This window comes from Nannobrachium achirus (assembly GCF_963921795.1).
Source record: "Nannobrachium achirus genome assembly, chromosome: 2".
NCBI lineage: Eukaryota > Metazoa > Chordata > Actinopteri > Myctophiformes > Myctophidae > Nannobrachium > Nannobrachium achirus.
In genome coordinates, this window is record NC_137811.1 from 29,802,453 (window position 1) to 29,830,384 (window position 27,932).

The 27,932-nt window shown below is 42.2% G+C and overlaps 5 protein-coding genes across 5 annotated transcripts; 3 read left to right on the top strand and 2 right to left on the bottom strand.

Annotated features, from left to right (window-relative positions):
• Nucleotides 1–248: 248 nt before the first annotated feature.
• Nucleotides 249–27,757, bottom strand: LOC308297575 (uncharacterized protein; the record flags this gene model as incomplete). The annotated part of the gene is made up of 14 exons (XM_080741050.1): nt 249–296; nt 472–573; nt 791–927; nt 2,767–3,017; nt 3,321–3,468; nt 3,619–3,757; nt 6,913–7,034; nt 18,790–19,006; nt 24,988–25,023; nt 25,415–25,516; nt 25,658–25,794; nt 25,913–26,163; nt 27,436–27,583; nt 27,718–27,757. 14 exons carry the CDS (start codon nt 27,755–27,757, stop codon nt 249–251), a joined length of 1,878 nt encoding a protein of 625 aa, XP_080597176.1.
• On the top strand, nt 5,944–16,895 carry LOC308309270 (trypsin-1-like; the record flags this gene model as incomplete). The annotated part of the gene is made up of 6 exons (XM_080754797.1): nt 5,944–5,998; nt 6,139–6,286; nt 6,933–7,183; nt 7,464–7,600; nt 7,757–7,858; nt 16,848–16,895. The coding sequence occupies exons 1-6, from the start codon at nt 5,959–5,961 to the stop codon at nt 16,893–16,895; spliced, it is 726 nt and encodes a 241-aa protein (XP_080610923.1). The 5' UTR covers nt 5,944–5,958.
• On the top strand, nt 10,249–10,599 carry LOC308309203 (elongin-C-like; the record flags this gene model as incomplete). The annotated part of the gene is made up of 1 exon (XM_080754701.1): nt 10,249–10,599. The coding sequence occupies one exon, from the start codon at nt 10,249–10,251 to the stop codon at nt 10,597–10,599; it is 351 nt and encodes a 116-aa protein (XP_080610827.1).
• Nucleotides 14,310–16,269, bottom strand: LOC308309288 (trypsin-1-like; the record flags this gene model as incomplete). The annotated part of the gene is made up of 6 exons (XM_080754820.1): nt 16,182–16,269; nt 15,798–15,945; nt 15,267–15,517; nt 15,012–15,148; nt 14,767–14,868; nt 14,310–14,357 (listed from the first exon to the last, which is right to left on the bottom strand). Exons 1-6 carry the CDS (start codon nt 16,219–16,221, stop codon nt 14,310–14,312), a joined length of 726 nt encoding a protein of 241 aa, XP_080610946.1. The 5' UTR covers nt 16,222–16,269.
• LOC308309303 (trypsin-1-like) lies at nt 17,991–19,925 on the top strand (the record flags this gene model as incomplete). Its single annotated transcript, XM_080754844.1, has 6 exons — nt 17,991–18,060; nt 18,317–18,464; nt 18,739–18,989; nt 19,108–19,244; nt 19,386–19,487; nt 19,878–19,925. The coding sequence occupies exons 1-6, from the start codon at nt 18,021–18,023 to the stop codon at nt 19,923–19,925; spliced, it is 726 nt and encodes a 241-aa protein (XP_080610970.1). The 5' UTR covers nt 17,991–18,020.
• Nucleotides 27,758–27,932: the final 175 nt, after the last annotated feature.

Sequence of the window (27,932 nt, forward strand, 5' to 3'; positions counted from 1 at the left end):
ATAGGCAAACCATCTAATGTTTTTATCAAATTCTAATTTTATGTAATATTAAAAGGGAGGCAATCATGTATTTATGGGGAGTAGAAACATAATGAAAACCATTACAACAAAGTTAAATGTGTAAGTCTGAAGTCTTTATTATGCAAGATGTAAAAAATAACAGCAATACTGGAGGTAGAGCGTTTGAGGTATGACGGCTGAGGTGATGGTTGTTGTAAGATATAGGCCTACAGGAGGTAGGATCAGACTTAGTAGCTGGCCATGGTTTGCTCCAGCCAGTCGTTGAACAGGCACACCTGAAAATGGAGACAGAAAAGATTTAGCAAATGCGTAGCTTTTGACCTATATTTATAGGGTATAGTTGTGTATTGTATTGTTTGTTATGGCAAGATCTTAGATTTTATGCAAATGTATCTATTCCATTAATAAAGACAAACAACTCCTAAATGAGACGTTTGATGCACACTGTACCTTAGCGTAGACACCAGGGTGACCCTCCTCAGCACAGCCGTATCCCCAGGACACAACACCCTGCAGCTCACCGTTGCACACGACAGGGCCACCAGAGTCACCCTGAGAGAGAGAGAGAGAGAGAGAGAGAGAGAGAGAGAGAGAGAGAGAGAGAGAGAGAGACACAGAGAGAGAGAAATAGGAGGAAAGTGGAATAAGTCATAAATTAATTTATATTGTTATAAAAGGAATGACCACTAGGCTGTTCTGACACACTGCTTTACTATTCAGATGGTGGAGAAGGAGGACCTCTGCAGGTGAACCTTGTTGACTACAGTACCTGGCAAGAGTCCTTGCCTCCCTCCAGGTATCCAGCGCAGAACATGGCGTCAGTGATCATGCCAGGGTAGGCGCCGTTACAGTCCTTGTCAGACAGGATGGGAATGTCCAGGCACTGCAGCTTGTCACTGTCATCCCCTGGGGTACATACAGGTCAAAGTGGAATTTGTTAAAAACAATGAAGGAGAAGTATATCTAAACCTATGCTTTTATCGGAGCATATGAATAGAATAAGAATGCAGCATTAAGGATGACTAGAAGCGTCTAGTCGGCGACCTGGCCAACTCGGAACAATGTAAATAGGGAATGAATGCCCCGCCCTTTAATGCAAACCCCATTATACCTGTTTTCATAGGACCCATTTTGACCATTTGTCTGCCTGTGTCCATTTATGCCCATATATGGAGATATCTGTATCTGTCTGTCTGTCGGTGTCCATTTTCTGTCCATATATGGAGATCACTGCAGTTATAGTTCTGGGTCCATTTTATGCCCATATATGCCCATATATGGAGATATCTGTCTATCTGCGTCCATTTTATGCCCATATATGGAGATCTCTGTATCTGTCTGTCTGTGTCCCTTTTATGCCCGTATATGGAGATCTTTGTGATTCTGCATCCATTGTATGCCCATATATGCCATATATGGAGATATCTGTTTATCTGCGTCCATTTTATGCCCATATATGAGATTTCTGTCGCTTTTTCAAACAGATGGTCAAAACGGGTCCTATGACAACAGGTATAATGGGGTTTGCATTAAAGGGGGAACCGGCACTGTGTCTGCAACACAGTCGGAGGCACAGACAGATACAGAGATCTCCATAATGGGAATAAAGGGACACAGACAAACAGATGGAGGAGGAGACAAACTTAATGCAAACCCCATTATACCTGTTGTCATAGGACCCGTTTTGACCATCTGTTTGCCTGTGTCCATTTATGCCCATATATGGAGATATCTGTATCTCTCTGTCTGCATCCACTTTATGCCCATATATGGAGATCTTTGACCATCTGTTTGCCTGTGTCCATTTATGCCCATATATGGAGATATCTGTATTTGTCTGTCTGCATCCATTTTATGCCCATATATGGAGATCTATGCAGACACAGTGCCAGTTCCGGAAAATCCTGATGTCAGACATCAGAATCCGAACCTTTCGTGCTGGTTCCAGAAAATCGTGTATCGGGTCGGGTCGAGGCCGAGCACTGCACTACCTGCTGCGGTGGGGAACGCACGTGCCGAATTTGAAATAGGGAATGAATGCCCCACCCTTTAATGCAAACAAACCCCATGAATGCCCCACCCTTTAATGCAAACCCCAATATACCTGTTGTCATAGGACCCGTTTTGACCATCTGTTTGTCTTTGTCCACTTATGCCCATATATGAAGATCTCTGCACACACAGTACCGGTTGCGGAAAACTCTGATGTCAGACTTTATGCCCATATCTGGAGAACGCGCGTGCCGGTGGGAAGAAGGGTTCTCGAGATACGCGGATTACATACATACATACACATTCACAGAGATTTTGTGTTGACTCATGTGGCGTACGTGATGTCAGAGCCTTTTATGAAGTGATGTCACAATGACTCAGCGCTTGCGCCGATTTCCTCCGGAACAGCCTGATGTCAACAATCAGCTCCGCATAAGGAGATTCCGAACGTTTCGCGCCGGTTTCGGAAAACCGCGAGTCGGGTCGGGTCGAGGCCCGGCACTGCACTCCGCGCGGCGGCGGGGAACGCGCGTGCCGAATCTGAAGCCGGTGGGACGAACGGTTCTCGAGATACGCGGATTACAAACAAACAGACAGAGATTTGTCGCATTTATAGATAGATACCATTTAGAGATTAGGCCTAATGTATAATGTGTAAATATTATACTCAGCTGAATTGTTATGGACCATTTAGATGCACTTTTTCTCAGGTTCACCAGTAACTGAACTTAACAGGTGCTACATTATACTCACAGTAGCTCATGGTGTTGCCCCAGCCAGAGACTTTGCACATGGTGCCAGCGGCGGCGCAGGAAGTGGGCAGAGCCACAGGCTGCACATACTGGTTGAGGGTGGCGGGCTTGCTCAGCTTGATCAGCATGATGTCATTGTTGATGTTGTAGGAGCTGTAGTTGGGGTGACGGATGACACGGGAGGAGGAGATCCACTGCTCGGTACCCTCATCTTCTGCGATGTGGTGCTCGCCAAGACGAAGCTGAACGCGGCTGGAAAAGAAAGCGAAAGAAAGTTTAGGCTCATGTTAGAGTTCCTCTCCACTTTGTACTTATTTTCTCATTTATACAACATTATTTTAAGAAATAAGTATGGTTGAGTATGTTAATAATAATAATATAACTAGCACATTATCAGGTAGACTCCCTTGTCTTCCATATACACCCTGGTGTCACCTACTGATAGAAGTACCATCCAGACTATGAATATACTGCTTAAAGAAATTAAGGGAACAAAATGATTCCCTTAATTCTTTGAGCAGTACTACAATATACTATACTCAAGGGTTGCCTTACGACTTGTAGCAGTGAGCAGCAGACACAACCCAGTTCTCGTTGACCAGGGAGCCACCACAGAAGTGGTAGCCAGAGTTCAGAGACACTGTATGGGGCTGGGAGTGTTTCTCACACTCATATCCTCCGACGATCTTGTCCTCCTCGGCAACTGTAAACAGACATGGAATACACTATTAGAAATGTGTCCTCCATAAAAATAATGGATATCTAAACAGTTAGACGCCAGTTGAACATACAATTAAGTCACTTAAATATGTCCAGGTAAAAATGTCTTTAGGATCTAGGCCTCTATACTCACAAGCAGCTCCGATGAGCAGAATGAAGACCAGAGACCTCATGGTTGCTGTGTGATCCTGTCGATGAGAGGACTTCACCTGGACCCCTGGTTTATATGGAGTGGTCAGTCCAGTGGTCAGTCCCTCCCTAGTGGTCAATCCCTGCAGGACACTCCCCCACACTTGGTGGACCAATAAGGATGATCAGATAAAATGTTATTCAACAGTTGTACTGACCAGACCAAAATGTGTTGCTAAGGAATTTGTGATGATGGTAAATAAATTAATATTAGTATTTCAGCCATTTCTGAAAGAAAAAAAAAAGAAAAGAAAAGAAATGGCAGGGACTCACATTCCTGATAGCTATACCTTTGTGCATGCAAGAATTGCAAATTGTCAGCTTGCTAAAATAATGGGCTAAGTCGTTTTTTGAGGACATTTTTATTTTGCTTCATGACAATGGCCACCTCTGGTAAAATCACTTAGAGTATATTGAAAAGGAACATGCTGTTTGCTGTTCCTCCCCAGTTGTATAATGGCCTATGTCAAGAGTGTTACCTAGGCCATTTTACAGTATGTTGCCTGAGTCAAAGATGTGACTTAAACAAAAAAAAAAAGGTCTGGAGTAAGTAAGTCACTTACTCCATTAATAATTTGGCCCAAGTCAGGTTTGCAAACACAAATTGGCCTAAGTCTTTGAATCCTCTCCCAAACCTTTTCGCTCGGGACGGAAATAATTGTAATTTGGAATCTTGCAAACAAGGTCCTTATGCAATATTGCTGCTTGTAGAAGCACAATGTTTGACATATTTATTTGATTTAAAATAAGCTTACAATCAAACATTTATATTGCCATGGACTGTAATTTTAAAATACTTTACAGTGATTGAAAATGTACAAGTGATCTATGGTGACATTTTTAGGTTCTCATAATAATTCTGCAATCTACTGTAACTTAGCTTTGGTGTAAGTGAATTTTAAAAAGTGTGTGGTGTGTGTGTGTGTGTGTGTGTGTGTGTGTGTGTGTGTGTGTGTGTGTGTGTGTGTGTGTGTGTGTGTGTGTGTCTGTGTGTGTGTGTGTGTGTGTGTGTGTGCGAGCATGCGTGCGTGCGTGCGTGCGTGTGTGTGAACCAGGCCATCTGCAAAACTCCACACGTGGCTCCATGCATGTCAAGATTAGAAACAAAACACTAATCCAGAACACTGTGAACCCTCTGGTATAGCCACTGGACAGTCCACTCATTTCATAGTGTTCATATGACTACATTTATGCAATCGTTCACAGCATCAAAATGTACAAATAATTCAGGATATCATAGAATGCCGCTCCAAAGGGAAACCTTTTGGATTGTTACTTTAAAAGCCACAATGATCCAAGTTTAAATGATGAAGTCGAATAATTGCCATTTCTCTGATGTTATTTGACTGATCATGTTTTTTGATTTGGTTTACCGTGTCAATATTTATTACACCGATTTAATATTTTCTGTCATGTTTCCCAATGTTTTTAAATGTATATTGGTGTTGTTCACTTTGGGTGTTGCCTTATTTTATTTATTTATTTATTGTGCTCACTTTGATATTTATTCAACAGACATATGATGACACGGTACAGTAGCCTATATGACGGACATTATTGGAACATTTCCCATGGCTGTATAAAGTGTGACTGATTAGCCAAATTGTTAGAACCTTATGAAGACCTTTGTATAGGTTGATACGCATTGGTCATATACTCATACTGTACATTGTTGCCTCAAAATAAGTCACATATGGAGTGTCTTGGATTTATTTTCTTTGCAAGTCTGCAATCTACACAACTTCTTTGAAAACCCTTTTGGGTCATGTATGTTCTTACCCGTGTCATAAAAGAGCACCTGTTTGTAGAGCCATTGATCCCTGCAGCTCTTCTTTTTCTCTTTTTAAACTCATGCAGGATATCATTTGCAATACTTGCATGCACAAATGTGTTAATCCAAACAAAGTACTATATAGATACTAGTACGCATGTGAGTCCCTGCTGTTAGGCAATAAAGTACATGAATTGTGATGTCAGTAGTAAGAATGCACACCATTCTAGGAATGTATTTGTTTATTTCAGAAATGAAATAGCTGAAATGCTATTAATTTCTTTACCATCATATTATACAAATTCCTTACAGGAGCAACACATTTTGCTCCTGTCAGTACAACTGTTGAATAATGTTATCTGGTCATCCTGATTGGTCCACCAAGTGTGTGGGGAGTGTCCTGTAGGGACTGACCACTAGGGAGGGACTGACCACTGTAGGGAGGGACTGACCACTCCATATAAACCAGGGGTCCAGGTGAAGTCCTCTCATCCACAAGATCACACAGCAACCATGAGGTCTCTGGTCTTCATTCTGCTCATCGGAGCTGCTTGTGAGTATAGGCCCTAGATCCTAAAGACATTTACCTTTTTACCTAGACATAGTTATGATTTATTTGTATGTTTCTAACAGTTTAGACATCCCTTCTGTTTATGGAGGACAAAATATCTAATAGTGTGATGTGTTTTTCAGTTGCCGAGGAGGACAAGATCGTCGGAGGATATGAGTGTGAGAAACACTCCCAGCCCCATACAGTGTCTCTGAACTCTGGCTACCACTTCTGTGGTGGCTCCCTGGTCAACGAGAACTGGGTTGTGTCTGCTGCTCACTGCTACAAGTCGTAAGACAACACTTGATATTTTTTTATAATTTAGTCTGGATTTTAATCTTGCTGAACTCAACTCATGACATGTGTCTATCGCACGGCAGGAATTTCAGGGAGGCCATGAAGGCCATGGCCGTCGTTGCACCTCAGTTTGGCCTTGTGCCCCTCCAAAAAATGGCATGCCCTGAGGCCACAGTGGACTGTACAACTTTCTCCTCTGTCTGTCTTGTCAATATGTAGACACCAGTGTCTCTTTCTTGTCATGTAGTGTGTTTTGTTGAGTCTCCATTTTTAAACCAATCCTGTATCTTTGATTGGCGCAAGGCTGAGCATGGTTCAGATTGTAAATACCATAATTTATTTCACAGCAGATAGTCTACATTAAATTTAAAATCATGCTTAACCCTCCCTTTAATTCTTTCAATGGACCAAAATCTAGTTTTATTTGATGTTCTTCCTGCCCTGGCATTTGGCCTTTGTGCCCTCAAACAATGGACAACAAGAAAGGCCGAGTGGCCTTGCCCTAAAATGATGAAATTCCAGGCCTGGTCATGAGGCATAAAAATACCTCAATCAAGATACGATCGATCGATCGATTGACAGATGGTGAGGAACTCTAACATGAACCTAAACCTTCTCACGCCTCCCCTCTCTTTTCCAGCCGCGTTCAGCTTCGTCTTGGCGAGCACCACATCGCAGAAGATGAGGGTACCGAGCAGTGGATCTCCTCCTCCCGTGTCATCCGTCACCCCAACTACAGCTCCTACAACATCAACAATGACATCATGCTGATCAAGCTGAGCAAGCCAGCCACCCTCAACCAGTATGTGAAGCCTGTGGCTCTGCCCACTTCCTGCGCCCCCGCTGGCACCATGTGCAAAGTCTCTGGCTGGGGCAACACCATGAGCTACTGTGAGTAATAGCACCTTTTAAACTCAGTTACTGGTGAACCTGAGCAAAACTGCATCTAAATGGTCCATAACAATTCAGTTGTGTATAAAAGACTCCTCTTCGTTACTCTTAACCATCTTCATAATAATGTGTTTCAGAAACATTATCTTAAAATCAAATGTCATCATTAATGCCATGTTGAATGATTTATTCTTCGATAAAAGCATACAGTAGATTCAGATTTACTTTACCTTCGTTGTTTTTAACTATTTCCACTTTGACCTGTATGTATGTACCCCAGGGGACGACAGTGACAAGCTGCAGTGCCTGGACATTCCAATCCTGTCTGATAGGGACTGTGACAACTCCTACCCTGGCATGATCACTGATGCCATGTTCTGTGCTGGATACCTGGAGGGAGGCAAGGACTCTTGCCAGGTAAGGTTCACCTGCAGACAGTGTTTCATAACAGCCTATTGGTCATTCCTTCTATAATAATGATGGTCTTGATGTTGAATTGTATTGACAAATTAATGTATGTCTTGTTCCACTTTCCTCCTCTTTCTCTTTCTGATCTCTTCCTCTCTCTCTCAGGGTGACTCTGGTGGCCCTGTTGTGTGCAACGGTGAGCTGCAGGGTGTTGTGTCCTGGGGATACGGTTGTGCTGAGGAGGGTCACCCTGGTGTCTACGCCAAGGTACAGTATGGCTCAATGTATTTACGAATTGTTTGTCTTTATGCATAGAATAGAGACATGCCGAAGAATCTTGCCAGAGTGATTCAATTCAATTCAAATGCTTTATTCAGTCATACCTGAGAGGCAATTTGGAGCCTTGCATAGTAGAATAAAGAATACATCGTCAGTACAAACACTGAAAACAATATATCTTAGTACAATAGATGAGCATACAAAATAAAACCCTGGAACCATGAACCATAACAATACAATACAATACAATACACAACTATACCTTAAATATAGGTCAAAAGCCAAGCTGAGCATGTTAAATCTTTTCTGTCTCCATTTTCAGGTGTGCCTGTTCAACGACTGGCTGGAGCAAACCATGGCCAGCTCCTAAGTCTGATCCTACCTCCTGTAGGCCTACATCTCACAACAACCATCACCTCAGCCGTTATACCTCAAACACTCTACCTCCAGTATTTATTTCATCTTGCATAATAAAGTCTTTACTCAAATGTAACTTTGTTGTGATTGTGTTTCTACTCCCTGAATATGATTGTCTCCCATTCATATGTGAAAAAAGCTGTATATCATTTCCATGTGTATAATTTTCAGGATTTAACCACTTGTGTTAAACCCTCTATACTTAGTAAAATAGGGCTGCCATTAGGTAAATGTTCAACCTACAATACACATAGGTCTGTTTGGTTGCACTATAGCACCAATTTTATTTAACATCCAGTGAAAAACGTAATACTATAGGCCTACAGCCTGAAGCTGCATGCAACAGTTTCAGAGTTGTGACTTTGTTTGTGCCCGTACAACAAGCAACAACCTTCTCCAACAACAAGGTTGATGAGGGTACCGAGCAGAGGATTTCATCCTCTCGTGTCATCCACCACCCCAACTACAACTACCCTCTACACCTACAGTATGAAAATAATATTGACGGGGCACGGTGGCGCAGTGGTTAGCGCTTTGCCTCACAGCTAGAAGGTCCTGGGTTCGATTCCCGCCGGGGGACGCTGTGGGTGCTGGGGGCGTGTTTCTCCCTCTGCGTCATCAGCGCCCACACCCTAGGTGGGGTCGGCGATAGGGCCTTTCTGTGTGGAGTTTGCATGTTCTCCCCCTGTCTCCTAGGGTTGATACCCTCACAAAAACATGCAGTAATCCTGGTCTCAATAATGCCTCCCCCTGGCCAGCCGGGGCGCCTGATGGAGGGGAAAGGAGCTGGTTGGAATAATGTGTTCCTTCCACGCGCTACGTCCATCCTGGGGAAATCCCCCCTGTCAGGTGAAAAGAAACAACTTGGACTACCCATGCATTGAAGGAAGCATGAGGTCAGTCCGTTGTCTCCCCAGGCGCGGCAGAGGGAGAGCAGAGCCCAGGATTACATAGGCAATTGGCACTGGGTGAAAATGGGTTGCAAAATCGTGGGATAAAAATTATAAAAAAAAAAAATAATAATAATATTGACAGCTAGGGGTCAGTGATACCTGCAATGTTCATTTTTCTCTCTACACCATAAACGATTTACTAAATATCCGGTGTGTGTCACATTGTGAAGCTTATAGCAATTTTATGTTCCCCATGTCAATGTTCCAACAGTTTTGCAGTTGTGACTTGGCATGGCACCGAAGCAATACTCACCACCATCAGCTCTTCACCATGCTCCTACAAACCCCTTTACTTCCCTTTAATAAACTAGCTTCTGTGTCTGGGTCTCATTGTGGTGCTCGCCTTGTGGCTTCCCCAGTATACCTACCCCACCACAACTGTCAATCAAAAATAAAACTCTGCCTGTCCCTATGCATTCTCATCCCATTTTTGAATTGATCTGAAATTGCACATGGCATTTACCGTCATAATATGTTGGGGCTGATGAAGTTTAATTTTCCAAGCAGGGACTGGCTATTATTTTTTAAAGAGTTTCCCAAATGTGTCTGTTTCTCCTCAGTGGCGTTGGCAAATCGAACTGAAATTGCACAAGGGCATTGACCAAAATGCATTATGCGAGAACCGTCAAAGCTGATTTAAAACTTCGATTTGACATACTTATGGCCCAAGTGCGTGCCACCAAAAGGATAGTGCGGCAAAATAAAGATGGGAAAGATGGACGGATGGAATAAAGTCGGACAAGTACTATAGTCTGGTTGCCCTGCAGGGGCAACCACACAAATTAATATGTATTATGCTTCATGTTGATGGATGTTGGGCTATTTTCTACAGTCTATGAAGTCATGGAAACAAATGTCATCATAATGTTATGGTGACGTAAACAACACGTCACAAATTATCATTCAAATCATGGCCCCTGTCCCATGACTGAAAACAGAACCAAAGCCATAAGCGAAGTAGAATCTCTCTTAATAGTGTTAGATTTATAAACAGTTTACTCAGACGTAATGGACGGTGTTGTAGAGAAACCTGTCGGTGGCTGTGAGGGGCCAGATTCCATGTATATCAAGTTGGTCTCTTCAGATGGCCATGAATTTGTTGTGAAGAAAGACCACGCCTTCCTCTCTGGCACCATCAAGGCCATGCTGAGTGGGCCAGGCGAGGTTACAGACGATGAAGTCAATGAAGTGAACTTGAAGGAGATCCCCTCTCATATCCTGTCTAGGGTCTGCATGTTCTTCTCCTACAAGAAGCGTTACTCTAACCAGGTCGGCGATGCCCCAGAAGCTCCAGAATTCATCATTGCAAAGGAAGTCGCACTGGACCTGCTCATGGCTTCAAACTTCCTGGATTGCTAAAAAATATACGAGGAGAAAGTCTGTATCTCTTTTGTCGGACCGAAGGGGGGGGGGGATAGTTCAAGTGGAGGTAGAGTTTTTTTTTTAAGCTGGCTTCTGCCAGACAGCGAAATATAATAAAGATGACTACAGAAAGCTTGCTTGGGATGAGACAGTCTAGAGCAGATGATGGCGTTGAAAGCATAAAGCAATGAAGCTTTGAGGGAGGAGATACAGTAGCTACGCTTTCCTCCGTTATCATGGGATGATGGAGGCGGAGAAGATTGTGGAGGCCATGCCAGTGTGGACAAATGAGCTCAGGGTTCTTTGAGTGATTTGAGTCCCGGAGGTCACTATCAAGAATAGTGGGGATGCACCCGATTTTTATCAGGTCGCAGACCTGTTCTACAGATCGTCAACCACAGTATTCCTTTTCCTCATTTCGCGTTACTTTCTCCTCATTGGCTGGCCCCAAAGCCATATTTGGTAAGAATTCTGGAGAATTTACATTACATTCTCCTCCTTCCCTATGGGGCCAGCCAATGACAAGTGCAACCTGATATATCATTTCTTCTTTGTTTTCTAACCTTTTTGAGCGGTGGTCACACCGTCTCCATAGCGTGGCCGTGTGTGTCTGTGTGTGTGTCTGTGTGTGTGTCTGTCTGTCTGTATGTAGCCTCTGGTGTAGCCTGAGTACCCTGGGTGACCAGAGAGGTGCTGTTGAGTCTAGCCTGCCCTGAGCATCAACTGCAATACACACACACACACACCCCCACCCCACACACACAGGCACCCCCCCCCCCCCCCCACAGGCACCCCCCCCCCCACACACACACACACAGGCACCCCTCCCTCCCCCCCCCCCACAGGCACCCCTCCCCCCCCCCTCCCCCCCCCCCACGACCACCGCTCAGTTCACACGGGTGTGATTTTTTTCCTCCTGTACCCATTTAGTTATTAAGTGGGTGTAACGATAGTAACTGAATCGAAACATCATTTTTAATTTGCAATGATCTACTATATCGATATGCAAAAGAAAAATATCGTACTGTTTTGTATCGTATCGTTTTTACAATGCAGATAATCGGTATTGAAACATTTGCACAGCAAATAATCAATTTTACAGAGACTAAGTATTAGGCAAATTTTAAGAGGGAAAATAGAAAAGGATGGGTCTATTTTGTTTCTTCTTTTTTTATTACATTCCATATAGCTACTCTTTGTCTATCGATAAATGTGTGTAATCTCTGTGTTCATGTCGAGGTGCAGGTTTGTCCATATGTGTTGAAATATAATGTCCATGTATTTGCTAGAGAATCACCGTGTTTACTTATTTATATCCATAATAATAGATTTTCCCTTGCACTGACCTCGACCTGCACTATTGACACGTTTCACACATATTTAATTTCTTTGCTAAATGAGTTACTATATCGATTTTAAATCATTGAATCGTATCGTATCGCCACGAATGAACCAAAATCATCCATGTATCATATCGTCAACCATGTATCATGATGCGCATCGTATCCCTATTAAATGTATCGTTACACCCCTATCATTAAGCCACAGTTCACACAATGTGCAATAAATAGTCCCCCGTCATGAGGGGAATTGGCACAAAATGTAAACTTAAATCATAGTGAATACATTACAACAAATTGAAAAAAAGTTGGGCCTGGGTAACTCCAGGGACCTTGTGGGGGTTCCAGGTATATTAAATTAGTTAATATAGGATCAATCAGTTTAACCACTTTAACCCTATATATCTGAAGTCCTATACAAGCTCACGTTGTGTTTTGATGCAAATGCGAAAAATGTTAATATAATAAATAATTGGAATGGCACAACATATTTTCATATGGGGGTCTGAGGGTATATACATATTATTTTGGGACCAGGACCAGGACCCAGATGTTGTCAAAGGCGTCACCCATGATTACATTAAATATATTTATTAAGGTTATAAGCTTCCATATGCAACTTAATTATGCCTTCAACATGAATTACAAGGGACATACAAAACGGATATAGGGTACAGGCAACATGCTTTTATATAGACAGCTACACCATAAACAAAAAGAAAACAAAAATGTACTTATTGTCAGTTAAATAATTGGAAAGCGATAAAAATAGCTATAAATAAATGTTTTACGTCTGGTGCCGCTATACAAGGCAGATGTGAAAAATGCAGGGCAAAGATTGTTCTGGGCTAAAGGGCCCAGCGAATGAGGAGAAAGTAACGCAAAATGATGTAACATCATACTGTGGCAGCTAGGTGGCTGACGATCTGTAGACCAGCAGCTTGCCAAGCTGGTAATAATGGTACCATTGTTGTGAGGAGGAGGGCTGTGGGCAGTTCAGAAACCCGCCTACCAGTGACATCATTGTTGGGAAATCCAAGCCAATAGAAACTGCAGACCTTTTATACACATATATTACACATATATCTCACCTTTGGACCACAAGATCATGGGTTCGATTCCGGGCACCGCCAACTCAGCGTATGAGTAGCACGGCTTGGGTGCGGCAAGTAGTGCGGCAAGTACTGGGAGCTGATGGTAGGTGTGGCGCTCCACCTCAGCAGTCCATCTCCCAGGGGTCTAGCGCATTGTAACGGGGACAGACTCCCGCGTGTTACCGGCTGATACCGACAATAAGCCACTCCCGACCTACTTAGGATATTGTCTGATTTATCATATACAAAGTAGGCCTATTATGTCCCACTTCACCCAATTATTGTTAAGGTGATAGCTCTTATTTATTTTTGGTCTTTTTATTCCTTTACTGATAGAACAGTAGGTAGACAGGAAATGGCGAGAGAGATGGGGAGTGACATAAAGTAAAGGCCGTTGGGATCGGGACTCAAACCTATGATGCTACATTGAACCTATAGGTGCCCGCTATGCCAGTGGTCTGGGCCAGCTCTTGTTTATTTAAAGGGAACAAAAGGGGTTAGGTGTAGGAGCATGGTTAAGGGTTTAGGTTGTTGCTTCGGTGCCATGATGCCATTAGTCTGACGTGCCATTGTTCCAAAGTATAATGGGCACAAGCTTCACAAAGTCACAGCTCCGAAACTGTTGCAGGCAGCGTCATAGTATATAAATTATATCAAGTTCTCCAGTGGATGTTAAAGGAAATGCTGCTAGGGTGAATAGCAGCATTTCTACTTGAAACAATAGCATCCCTGTTCTGGGGGAACAAACATTAAAGTAGCAGATCTACAACTTCACAATGCGACACACAGTGAGCTTAGATTGCCTTTTTTTGGTGAAGAGTTTTGATGTAGAGAGAGAGAGAGAGAGAGAGAGAGAGAGAGAGAGAGAGAGAGAGAGAGAGAGAGAGAGAGAGAGAGAGAGAAAGAAAGAACAAACCTGACCCCTGTCAATATCATTTTAGTACTAGGGATAGAGGATTTAAGTCCTGAATATAGAGGCAAATGAAAGGCAGATTTTACACTTTTAGACTTTCCAATTTGCTATATAATATAATATAATATAATATAATATAATATAATATAATATAATATAATATAATATGGAGACAATTACATGTATTTAGGGAGTAAACGCAATGAAAACAATCACAGCAAAGTTCAACTTAAGTCTGAAAGACTTTATTATGCAAGATGGAAATATAGTTCAGTCATGGCAACACTGGAGGTAGAGTGTTTGAGGTATGACTTCTGAGGTGATGGTTGTTGTTTAGGCCTACAGGAAGTATGATCAGACTTAGTAGCTGGCCATGGTTTCCTCCAGCCAGTCGTTGAACAGGCACACCTAGAAATGGAGACGGAAATATTTAGTATACAATACTAAGATTGGCTTATGTATTTTTAAGATACAGTTGTGTATTGCACTTATAGTTCGAGATTAAAGGGTATTATTGTCACATGCAGTACAGCTGTTAAAGCCAGTGACATTCTTGTATTTATATCTTATATCTTAGATTACAGGTTAGTTTAGATTTCACTGTGCCTTTCTTGGCCAAAAAGACAGATAAAAAAAACAATGAAAGGTTTCACTCAGATTTCTCAGATTTGCAATAGCAACAGCTGCTGTGTAGTAATGCAAAGTAATTTCTTTGATGACTTGTGTGACTTTGACTTCTATATAAAGACAAACACACGCAATACCGAAATTCATAGAGACACACAGTCATAAATAAGACTTTTGAGGCATACTGTACCTTGGCGTAGACACCAGGGTGGTTCCTCTCAGCACAGCCGTATCCCCAGGACACAACACCCTGCAGCTCACCGTTGCACACGAAAGGTCCACCAGAGTCACCCTGAGAGAGAGAATTCATTTCTCAATACAAATCGAGATCAAGCAAAATATGGTAAAAGGAATGACCAATAGGTTGTTCTGACACTTTGCTTTACTATTGAGATAAGGGGGACCTCTGCAGGTGAACCTTGTTGACTACAGTACCTGGCAAGAGTCCTTGCCTCCCGCCAAGTATCCAGCACAGAACATGGCATCAGTGATCATGCCAGGGTAGGAGTTGTCACAGTCCCTATCAGACAGGATGGGAAGGTCCAGGCACTGCAACTTGTCACCGCTGACGGCTGCGAGTCAAACAGATTTGGTGTGGAATGTGGTTTGAATGACAGAATGGGTAAAAACACAACATTTGTGATTAACAATATCTCTTTAATTTTCCTCCCAGAAGGATGATTTACTCACAGGAGCTCATGGTGTTTCCCCATCCAGAGACCAAGCACCTGGTGCCAGCGGAGGCGCAGGAAGTGGGCAGAGCCACAGGCTGCACTTGCGGGGTGAAGGTGGCGGGCTGGCTCAGCTTGATCAGCATGATGTCATTGTTGATGTTGTAAGAGCTGTATTTGGGGTGACGGATGACACGGGAGGAGGAGATCCACTGCTCTGTACCCTCATTGACCTTGATGTGGTGCTCGCCAAGACGGACCTGAACGCGGCTGGAAAAGGAAGATAGGTATGGGTTAAATTAGCTTGGAGATACAGGGGAGAAGGCTCTTATGGAACTTGATCTTAAGCCATAGAAGTGGAACAGAGTAGGCTACATAACTTCTCCTATTGACTCCCATAAATGTCCCTAACAAGGAAAAATAAGGGAAATACAGGTAGAGAGAAGGGTCGCTGTAGATAAACCACACACTTCTAGGTCATGAGCGATGATTGAGAGAATTGTTGTTGAAAATCATACTCATATCTGTCAAAAGAAATTAATTGTCTTACGACTTGTAGCAGTGAGCAGCAGACACAACCCAGTTCTCGTTGACCAGGGAGCCACCACAGAAGTGGTAGCCAGAGTTCAGAGACACCTGATGGGGCTGGGAGTTTTTCTGACACTCATATCCTCCGACGATCTTGTCCTCCTCGGCAACTGAAAAACACACACACACACACACACACACACACACACACACACACACACACACACACACACACACACACACACACACACACACACACACACACACACACACACACACACACACACACACATGAAATTAGATCTTCTCTGTTCCAAATGGGAATTTCAGTTAGCAAACTATAAGTCACTTAAATGTATGTTAGGTATATATGTGTCTTTAGGATCTATTCTAGGCCCATACTCACAAGCAGCTCCGATGAGCAGAATGAAGACCAGAGACCTCATGGTTGCTGTGTGATCTTGTGGATGAGAGGACTTCACCTGGACCCCTGGTTTATATGGAGTGATCAGTCCCTACAGGACACACCCCACACACTTGGTGGACCAATCAGGATGCTCAGGATGATCTGATAAAATAACAGTTGTACAGACCATACCGAAATGGGTTGGTCTTTCTTGTCAAAAAACAATATATAATTTGCTGACTGTATTTGAAGAAATAATAGTCACCCATTTCTAAAATAAATAACTTGGCCTATATTTGTGCAATCAAAAACTATCTTTTCTAGTTTATCTTTTAATCCCAAACTAGCTCATAACAGCAATTATATTATATGGTTATAATGTGATCATAATAGTTCTATGCTTGCACACCATTGTTGATGTGCTATTTATATAATGTTTTTGTTTGTTATTATTTTTAATTAATACATTTCCTTATGTTTTGTTATCACTATTGTCAGTCTCATTAATATTTTATCCACCAAGTTGAGTAAGCTATAAATACAAGAATATCACTGTCTGTGCAACAGCAGCATGAGAAATAAACCCCTGGAACCTTGAACCATAACAATACAATCCACAAAAGCCAAGCTGAGCATATGATAAATCTTTTCTGTCTCCATTTTCAGGTGTGCCTGTTCAACGACTGGCTGGAGCAAACCATGGCCAGCTACTAAGTCTGATCCTACCTCCTGTAGGCCTATATCTTACAACAACCATCACCTCAGCCGTCAGACCTCAAAAACTCTACCTCCAGTATGTATTTCATTTAGCATAATAAAGTCTTTACTCAAATGTAACTTTGTTGTGATTGTTTTCATTGTGTTTCTAATCCTCAAATGTACTGTATGATTGTCTCCCATTTATGTATTATTATACCAAATTGGAATGTGAAAAAAGCTGTATATCGTTCGTTTCCATGTGTATTTCAGGATTTAACCACCTTCTATACTTAGTAAAATAGGAAATAGTTTGGTCTCTCTATAGCACAATATTTCTTTAACATCCAGTGAAAAACATAATACAGTATGCAGCTGCATGCAACAGAGGTGTGACTTTGTGTGTGCCCCTACTGCTGTACTTTGAAACAATGGCATTGGCACTAAAGCAACACCCATCTCCAGCCATGAGTCCTTCCATTTTCTTCCTCTGTGAGCTGAACAGTTGATCTGAAATTGTACATTGACTATTGGAACATGCAGGGAATGATAAAGTGTGTGTGAACCAGGCCACCTGCAGCAGAACTCCACTCGTGGATCATAGCTCCAGCCACGTCAAGGTTAGAAACAAAGTCAATTTTACCAGGGACAAAACCAGGACATTATATACTTACTGGTACTGCAAGGTCCACTCACATTTTTGTTATTTTTGTGTCAAATGTACAAAGCACCAATGTAACGAATACAGAATATCCATGACTGTCAGGACAATCTGCAATGCTTTCATGCTCAGTTCAGTACTTCCAAAAAAAACAATAGCTATCAATAATGTTCTTTTCATTAAGAGAGTTTAATGAATCAAGATTTGAGTTGTAAGATTGCACAAATATAGGCCAAGTTATTTATTTTAGAAATGGGTGACTATTATTTCTTCAAATACAGTCAGCAAATGATATAATAGTTTTTTGACAAGAAAGACCAACCCATTTCGGTATGGTCTGTACAACTGTTATTTTATCAGATAATCCTGAGCATCCTGATTGGTCCACCAAGTGTGTGGGGTGTGTCCTGTGAGGACTGATCACTCCATATAAACCAGGGGTCCAGGTGAAGTCCTCTCATCCACAAGATCACACAGCAACCATGAGGTCTCTGGTCTTCATTCTGCTCATCGGAGCTGCTTGTGAGTATGGGCCTAGAATAGATCCTAAAGACACATATATACCTAACATACATTTAAGTGACTTATAGTTTGCTAACTGAAATTCCCATTTGGAACAGAGAAGATCTAATTTCATGTGTGTGTGTGTGTGTGTGTGTGTGTGTGTGTGTGTGTGTGTGTGTGTGTGTGTGTGTGTGTGTGTGTGTGTGTGTGTGTGTGTGTGTGTGTGTGTGTGTGTGTGTGTGTGTGTGTGTGTGTGTGTGTGTGTGTTTTTCAGTTGCCGAGGAGGACAAGATCGTCGGAGGATATGAGTGTCAGAAAAACTCCCAGCCCCATCAGGTGTCTCTGAACTCTGGCTACCACTTCTGTGGTGGCTCCCTGGTCAACGAGAACTGGGTTGTGTCTGCTGCTCACTGCTACAAGTCGTAAGACAATTAATTTCTTTTGACAGATATGAGTATGATTTTCAACAACAATTCTCTCAATCATCGCTCATGACCTAGAAGTGTGTGGTTTATCTACAGAGACCCTTCTCTCTACCTGTATTTCCCTTATTTTTCCTTGTTAGGGACATTTATGGGAGTCAAGAGGAGAAGTTATGTAGCCTACTCTGTTTCACTTCTATGGCTCAAGTTCCATAAGAGCCTTCTCCCCTGTATCTCCAAGCTAATTTAACCCATACCTATCTTCCTTTTCCAGCCGCGTTCAGGTCCGTCTCGGCGAGCACCACATCAAGGTCAATGAGGGTACCGAGCAGTGGATCTCCTCCTCCCGTGTCATCCGTCACCCCAAATACAGCTCTTACAACATCAACAATGACATCATGCTGATCAAGCTGAGCCAGCCCGCCACCTTCACCCCGCAAGTGCAGCCTGTGGCTCTGCCCACTTCCTGCGCCTCCGCTGGCACCATGTGCTTGGTCTCTGGATGGGGAAACACCATGAGCTCCTGTGAGTAAATCATCCTTCTGGGAGGAAAATTAAAGAGATATTGTTAATCACAAATGTTGTGTTTTTACCCATTCTGTCATTCAAACCACATTCCACACCAAATCTGTTTGACTCGCAGCCGTCAGCGGTGACAAGCTGCAGTGCCTGGACCTTCCCATCCTGTCTGATAGGGACTGTGACAACTCCTACCCTGGCATGATCACTGATGCCATGTTCTGTGCTGGATACTTGGCGGGAGGCAAGGACTCTTGCCAGGTACTGTAGTCAACAAGGTTCACCTGCAGAGGTCCCCCTTATCTCAATAGTAAAGCAAAGTGTCAGAACAACCTATTGGTCATTCCTTTTACAATATTGCTTGATCTCGATTTGTATTGAGAAATGAATTCTCTCTCTCAGGGTGACTCTGGTGGACCTTTCGTGTGCAACGGTGAGCTGCAGGGTGTTGTGTCCTGGGGATACGGCTGTGCTGAGAGGAACCACCCTGGTGTCTACGCCAAGGTACAGTATGCCTCAAAAGTCTTATTTATGACTGTGTGTCTCTATGAATTTCGGTATTGCGTGTGTTTGTCTTTATAGAGAAGTCAAAGTCACACAATCATCAAAGAAATGACTTTGCATTACTACACAGCAGCTGTTGCTATTGCAAATCTGAGAAATCTGAGTGAAACCTTTTATTGTTTTTGTATCTGTCTTTTTGGCCACCAAAGGCACAGTGAAATCTAAACCTGTAGATATAAATACAAGAATGTCACTGGCTTTAACAGCTGTAATGCATGTGACAATAATACCCTTGAATCTCGAACTATAAGTGCAATACACAACTATATCTTAAAAATACATAGGCCAATCTTAGTATTGTATAGTAAATATTTCCGTCTCCATTTCTAGGTGTGCCTGTTCAACGACTGGCTGGAGGAAACCATGGCCAGCTACTAAGTCTGATCCTACTTCCTGTAGGCCTAAACAACAACCATCACCTCAGAAGTCATACCTCAAACACTCTACCTCCAGTGTTGCCATGACTGAACTATATTTCCATCTTGCGTAATAAAGTCTTTCAGACTTAAGTTGAACTTTGCTGTGATTGTTTTCATTGTGTTTACTCCCTAAATACATGTAATTGTCTCCATATTATATTATATTATATTATATTATATTATATTATATTATATTATATTATATAGCAAATTGGAAAGTCTAAAAGTGTAAAATCTGCCTTTCATTTGCCTGTATATTCAGGACTTAAATCCTCTATCCCTAGTACTAAAATAATATTGACAGGGGTCAGGTTTGCTCTCTCTCTCTCTCTCTCTCTCTCGCTCTCTCGCTCTCTCTCTCTCTCTCTCTCTCTCTCTCTCTCTCTCTCTCTCTCTACATCAAAACTCTTCACCAAAAAAAGGCAACCTAAGCTCACTGTGTGTCGCATTGTGAAGTTGTAGATCTGCTACTTTAATATTTGTTCCCCCAGCCCTGAACAGGGATGCTATTGTTTCAAGTAGAAATGCTGCTATTCACCCTAGCAGCATTTCCTTTAACATCCACTGGAAAACTTGATATAATTTATATACTATGACGCTGCCTGTAACAGTTTCGGAGCTGTGACTTTGTGAAGTTTGTGCCCATTATACTTTGGAACAATGGCACGTCAGACTAATGGCATCATGGCACCGAAGCAACAACCTAAACCCTTAACCATGCTCCTACACCTAACCCCTTTTGTTCCCTTTAAATAAACAAGAGCTGGCCCAGACCACTGGCATAGCGGGCACCTATAGGTTCAATGTAGCATCATAGGTTTGAGTCCCGATCCCAACAGCCTTTACTTCATGTCACTCCCCATCTCTCTCGCCATTTCCTGTCTACCTACTGTTCTATCAGTAAAGGAATAAAAAGACCAAAAATAAATAAGAGCTATCGCCTTAACAATAATTGGGTGAAGTGGGACATAATAGGCCTACTTTGTATAATCTGATAAATCAGACAATATCCTAAGGAGGTCTAAACAACACTAAATTGACACTAAACAGTGGTTTAAGGAAAATGTTAAAACCGGAACACTACACAAAAAGAATAATCAAAGAATTACTCTGAGTTTACTCTGAGTAACAAGGAGATCAGCTTTGATTACAAACTGTGACAAATCCAAACGTTCTAAAAACAGCAGCTTCTGTTTTAATCAAATTGCATCCAGACTAGCGTCTGTCTGTATTACGTGAAATGACTTAGCCTACTTGAAATTATAAAGATGAGTTCTATAAGGAACATAAGGTCGAAATGTTCTGTGTTGAAGAAAATACGTTTTGGGAGCCTTAAACCAGTTTGCAGGTGTTTTTACCTTCTTCTTGGTAATATTTAGCTTGATGTTCAGCACCAGGCCTAAATACAGGTACAAGATGTGCACAAACAAGTCGGTCAGGAGTGGCTTATTGTCGGTATCAGCCGGTAACACACAGGAGTCTGTCCCCGTTACAATGCGCTACAAAAGACATACCAATCTTGTTATAGTTTTTATCATTGATATTATGTGTACGCTACAGCGTATTGTACTAAAGATATTGTTTTCTTACAGTGTTTGTGCTGAACTTTATCATACAAGTATGCAATGCTCCAAGTTTTCTCTCATGTGTATATAGCTTTGTGCATGAATTGAATTGAATTGAATTGAATTGAATTGAATTGAATTGGCAAATAAGATAAACAATTGTCCTAAAAGTCAGGCGTAACATCTACTATTACATTTTTCTTAGAGCCGCATCCCACTTCCAAGCCCATTCACGCCCCCTTTACATTGACTTCAACTCATAGCTAGCTCAGATGTCAGTAGAATGCACGGCACAGCCGTCCGCTGATTCGCCCCCCGTCGCCATGGTGACCGCCCTCCATTGGCTCATTCCCAGCTATGGGACCGGCGGATCCTATTTCAACCGAGGGGGGCGTAGCCACACACACACACACACACACACACACACACACACACACACACACACACACACACACACACACACACACACACACACCACCGGCGCCTAACTCTGTCCCCACTTGGGGGAGCACAAATCCTGGAATTTTCTTTTTTTTTTGTTTGTTTTTTTTTTTTGCGCCGCGAAGCGGCGCCGCGAAAATCGGTTATTTGCGGTTATAAAGTCGTCTAAAACGACTAAAACGGGTTTCCTTTATTAAGTCATTTTCGGGTGTCTTTGGGGCTTCAGGGGAGGACCTGGATATGTTGCTTGGTGCGCACCTTTTTTTTAATAGGCTCTGACATGACCAAATAAATAGAACACTAGGTCTATGCAAGCCTTTCAGAGCTGCACATTAAATAGTTATCCTATTCAACAGTGCCATTTTTAAAAGCAATGATGAATAGATGGAGAACTATGGCAGTATTGTATCAAGATATGCTGCACAGTGCACACCTCGTAGTTGCTCATGCAAGACAATATAAATAATAGCCTAGTAAAGAGAAAAGACGCCGGCGATGCGTCGTTTGCACCTGATAACTGCACAGCAAGCGTTTTATTGGAGCAACAAGCTCTGCTCCCACAACGTGAAAGCCTTGTGATGCGACATAAACCAGCATGAGAGACACAGACAGAGAGACAGATGAGATGCTCTACTCACATATATGCTGCTGCGGAGATTCCGAGAGGTTAACGTGCCGTATTTCCAAAGTGTGTTCTTGTTTAAGTCACAGCATGGTTTAAATATCCTATCGTAAATATGAACTGTGGCTATAATATATTGTTTTTAATCCACGTGGGTCCGTGTTTACTTAGTTACACTAGAGTTTCGAGTGTCATGGCAGCTGGGTTAAGACGGACTTCCTCTAAAATCGGATTTCAAAATAAGAGAAATAAGAGACACTTGTAATGATTAGTCAACACACTACTTTTATTTTAGGTCTAAAGGACGTACGTGTTAACGTGCAGTAAGTGACGCCAGAGCTAGGGTCTGACGCTAAATAAATAATTAAATAAGTACGCAAAAGCACTTCACGTTGTTTGATCGGCACGCAATATTCCTGCGGGGGGGGGGGGGGGGGGGGGGGGGCGGCAGATCTGGGGGAGCCGTTGCTCCCCTTGGCTCCATTGAACAGGCGCCAGTGACACAAACACACACACACACACACACACACACACACACACACACACACACACACACACACACACACACACACACACACACACACACACACACACACACACACACACACACACACACACACACACATACACACACACACACACACACACACAGCCCCTAGAGAGCGCAGCCCCTCCGAGAGACTATCAGTGCAGAAGCGCGTGGAGAGAGAGAGAGAGAGAGAGAGAGAGAGAGAGAGAGAGAGAGAGAGACACGTGCCCCTCACAGGCACAGTCAGTGCAGAAGCGCGCACACAGAGAGAGAAGCATTACTGTGCTTTTTGTGGGCAACATGGCTTGGAGCAGCTGTGCGTGTGTGCATGTGAGCACTAGGATGAGCCCGCCGAAGGCGGGCGAAATTCTAGTATTTCACAATTCCGTTAGTGACCTACGAAATGCACGTCAAAACCCCCTTTTTTTTCTTTTTTATTTCTTCTTCAGATTCACTCTGGCAAGATCCTTGATTTTAAAAACACCTGCAAACTGGTTTAAGGCTCCCAAAACGTATTTTCTTCAACACAGAACGTTTCGACCTTATGTTCCTTATAGAACTCATCTTTATAATTTCAAGTAGGCTAAGTCATTTCACGTAATACAGACAGACGCTAGTCTGGATGCAATTTGATTAAAACAGAAGCTGCTGTTTTTAGAACGTTTGGATTTGTCACAGTTTCTAATCAAAGCTGATCTCCTTGTTGTTACTCAGAGTAAACTCAGAGTAATTCTTTGATTATTCTTTTTGTGTAGTGTTCCGGTTTTAACATTTTCCTTAAACCACCGTTTAGTGTCAATTTAGTGTTGTTTAGACCTCCTTAGGATATGATTTATCAGATTATACAAAGTAGGCCTATTATGTCCCACTTCACCCAATTATTGTTAAGGCGATAGCTCTTATTTATTTTTGGTCTTTTTATTCCTTTACTGATAGAACAGTAGGTAGACAGGAAATGGCGAGAGAGATGGGGAGTGACATGAAGTAAAGGCCGTTGGGATCGGGACTCAAACCTATGATGCTACATTGAACCTATAGGTGCCCGCTATGCCAGTGGTCTGGCCCAGCTCTTGTTTATTTAAAGGGAACAAAAGGGGTTAGGTGTAGGAGCATGGTTAAGGGTTTAGGTTGTTGCTTCGGTGCCATGATGCCATTAGTCTGACGTGCCATTGTTCCAAAGTATAATGGGCACAAACTTCACAAAGTCACAGCTCCGAAACTGTTACAGGCAGCGTCATAGTATATTAATTATATCAAGTTTTCCAGTGGATGTTAAAGGAAATGCTGCTAGGGTGAATAGCAGCATTTCTACTTGAAACAATAGCATCCCTGTTCTGGGGGAACAAACATTAAAGTAGCAGATCTACAACACAATGCGACACACAGTGAGCTTAGATTGCCTTTTTTTGGTGAAGAGTTTTGATGGAGAGAGAGAGAGAGAGAGAGAGAGAGAGAGAGAGAGAGAGAGAGAGAGAGAGAGCACGCCTGTCAATATTATTTTAGTACTAGGAGTAGGGATAGAGGATTTAAGTCCTGAATATACAGGCAAATGAAAGGCAGATTTTACACTTTTAGACTTTCCAATTTGCTATATAATATAATATAATATAATATAATATAATATAATATAATATAATATAATATAATATAATATAATATGGAGACAATTACATGTATTTAGGGAGTAAACGCAATGAAAAGAATCACAGCAAAGTTCAACGTTAGTCTGAAAGACTTTATTATGCAAGATGGAAATAATAATTCAGTCATGGCAACACTGGAGGTAGAGTGTTTGAGGTATGACTTCTGAGGTGATGGTTGTTGTTTAGGCCTACAGGAAGTAGGATCAGACTTAGTAGCTGGCCATGGTTTCCTCCAGCCAGTCGTTGAACAGGCACACCTAGAAATGGAGACGGGAATATTTAGTATACAATACTAAGATTGGCTTATGTATTTTTAGATATAGTTGTGTATTGCACTTATAGTTTGAGATTCAAGGGTATTATTGTCACATGCATTACAGCTGTTAAAGCCAGTGACATTCTTGTATTTATATCTTATATCTTAGATTACAGGTTTAGATTTCACTGTGCCTTTGGTGGCCAAAAAGACAGATAAAAAAACAATAAAAGGTTTCACTCAGATTTCTCAGATTTGCAATAGCAACAGCTGCTGTGTAGTAATGCAAAGTCATTTCTTTGATGACTTCTTCTATATAAAGACAAACACACGCAATACTGAAATTCATAGAGACACACAGTCATAAATAAGACTTTTGAGGCATACTGTACCTTGGCGTAGACACCAGGGTGGTTCCTCTCAGCACAGCCGTATCCCCAGGACACAACACCCTGCAGCTCACCGTTGCACACGAAAGGTCCACCAGAGTCACCCTGAGAGAGAGAATTCATTTCTCAATACAAATCGAGATCAAGCAATATTGTAAAAGGAATGAACAAAAGGTTGTTCTGACACTTTGCTTTACTATTGAGATAAGGAGGACCTCTGCAGGTGAACCTTGTTGACTACAGTACCTGGCAAGAGTCCTTGCCTCCCGCCATGTATCCAGCACAGAACATGGCGTCAGTGATCATGCCAGGGTAGGAGTTGTCGCAGTCCCTATCAGACAGGATGGGAAGGTCCAGGCACTGCAGCTTGTCACCGCTGACGGCTGTGAGTCAAACAGATTTGGTGTGGAATGTGGTTTGAATGACAGAAAGTGATAAAACACAACATTTGTGATTAACAATATCTCTTTAATTTTCCTCCCAGAAGGATGATTTACTCACAGGAGCTCATGGTGTTTCCCCATCCAGAGACCAAGCACCTGGTGCCAGCGGAGGCGCAGGAAGTGGGCAGAGCCACAGGCTGCACTTGCGGGGTGAAGGTGGCGGGCTGGCTCAGCTTGATCAGCATGATGTCATTGTTGATGTTGTAGGAGCTGTATTTGGGGTGACGGATGACACGGGAGGAGGAGATCCACTGCTCGGTACCCTCATTGACCTTGATGTGGTGCTCGCCAAGACGGACCTGAACGCGGCTGGAAAAGGAAGATAGGTAAGGGTTAAATTAGCTTGGAGATACAGGGGAGAAGGCTCTTGTGGAACTTGATCTTAAGCCATAGAAGTGGAACAGAGTAGGCTACATAACTTCTCCTCTTGACTCCCATAAATGTCCCTAACAAGGAAAAATAAGGGAAATACAGGTAGAGAGAAGGGTCTCTGTAGATATAAACCACACACTTCTAGGTCATGAGCGATGATTGAGAGAAATGTTGTTGAAAATCATACTCATATCTTTAGAGTTTTGTTACAGTGTAACACACAAGAATCTAAAATTCAGCACAATTCTCACAACCTTAACGGTTACTTCATTGCTTGCCCCGACTTCTCACGTCAAATCTCAAAGCATCATCCTATAACACACGGATGTCAATTACAATTCACCTTGTTGCCGAAACACTATACACAATGTTCAGTTGTTGCACACACTTCTCATGTAAAATCTCAAAGTATCAACACACAACACATAACTATTCAAAACTCTACACATTCAAGTCTGATCTCAATTACACAAGCACCTTTTTGTATAAACACTACACACAATAACTGAGACAGGAACCAGAGGCAGAGATGGGCATAAAATACAAAAATGATTTGAAATACAAAGATACAAATACCAGGATATTGTCACCAGGATAGTATCTTGGTGACACTATCCTGGTCAGTATTAGACCAAGTACTGACCAAGTATTTAGATTTTTTTCAAAATACTTTTTTATATTTTGTGCCCATCTCTGACCGGAGGCATGATGCCTAAATCTACTGTAAATCATGTACCCAAATAAAACTTTTTGGATGCATATTTGTGTGCTGTATTATGTTTGACTATATAAAAAAAGTAGGCCAACACTGAGTAATTTTACAAAAGGAGAAATAGCTCATTCTCCAGAGTCAATGTAATTCATATGATGTTTTCCAATTCAATGGTGTGTTTTCAATTTTGCACTCCAGTGTGCTGTAAATGTTTGGTAGTGTGCAGCAAATGCTTAGTTGTGTGTACTGAATGAATATGTGTCATTTGAAAATATGGCGTGTGTACCAAATGAAAACGCAAGTCCATTTTGTGAACACAGTTAAGTGATTTGATGGCAAAAGTGTCATCTTGGGAAGGGAGTGTTAGGCTTAGCATTTTGTGTGTGAGGTTTTCAGTTTTGTGTGTGCAGTTTTGAGAATGCCGTTATTGTAGTGAAAAACGAGTGTTAACAATCGTGAAAAACTGTAATACTGTCAAAAGAAATTAATTGTCTTACGACTTGTAGCAGTGAGCAGCAGACACAACCCAGTTCTCGTTGACCAGGGAGCCACCACAGAAGTGGTAGCCAGAGTTCAGAGACACCTGATGGGGCTGGGAGTGTTTCTGACATTCATATCCTCCGACGATCTTGTCCTCCTCGGCAACTGAAAAACACACATAAAGTTAGATCTTGTTCCAAATGGGAATTTCAGTTAGCAAACTGTTGAATCTAACTATAAGTCACTTAAATATATCTTAGGTATATATGTGTATTTAGGATCTATAGGCCTATACTCACAAGCAGCTCCGATGAGCAGAATGAAAAACAGAGACCTCATGGTTGCTGTGTGATCTTGTGGATGAGAGGACTTCACCTGGACCCCTGGTTTATATGGAGTGATCAGTCTCTACAGGACACACCCCACACACTTGGTGGACCAATCAGGATGCTCAGGACCAGTAAGACTCCCTAATCGGAAGATAAGCGACCGCCACGTCGCATACACAATCTTT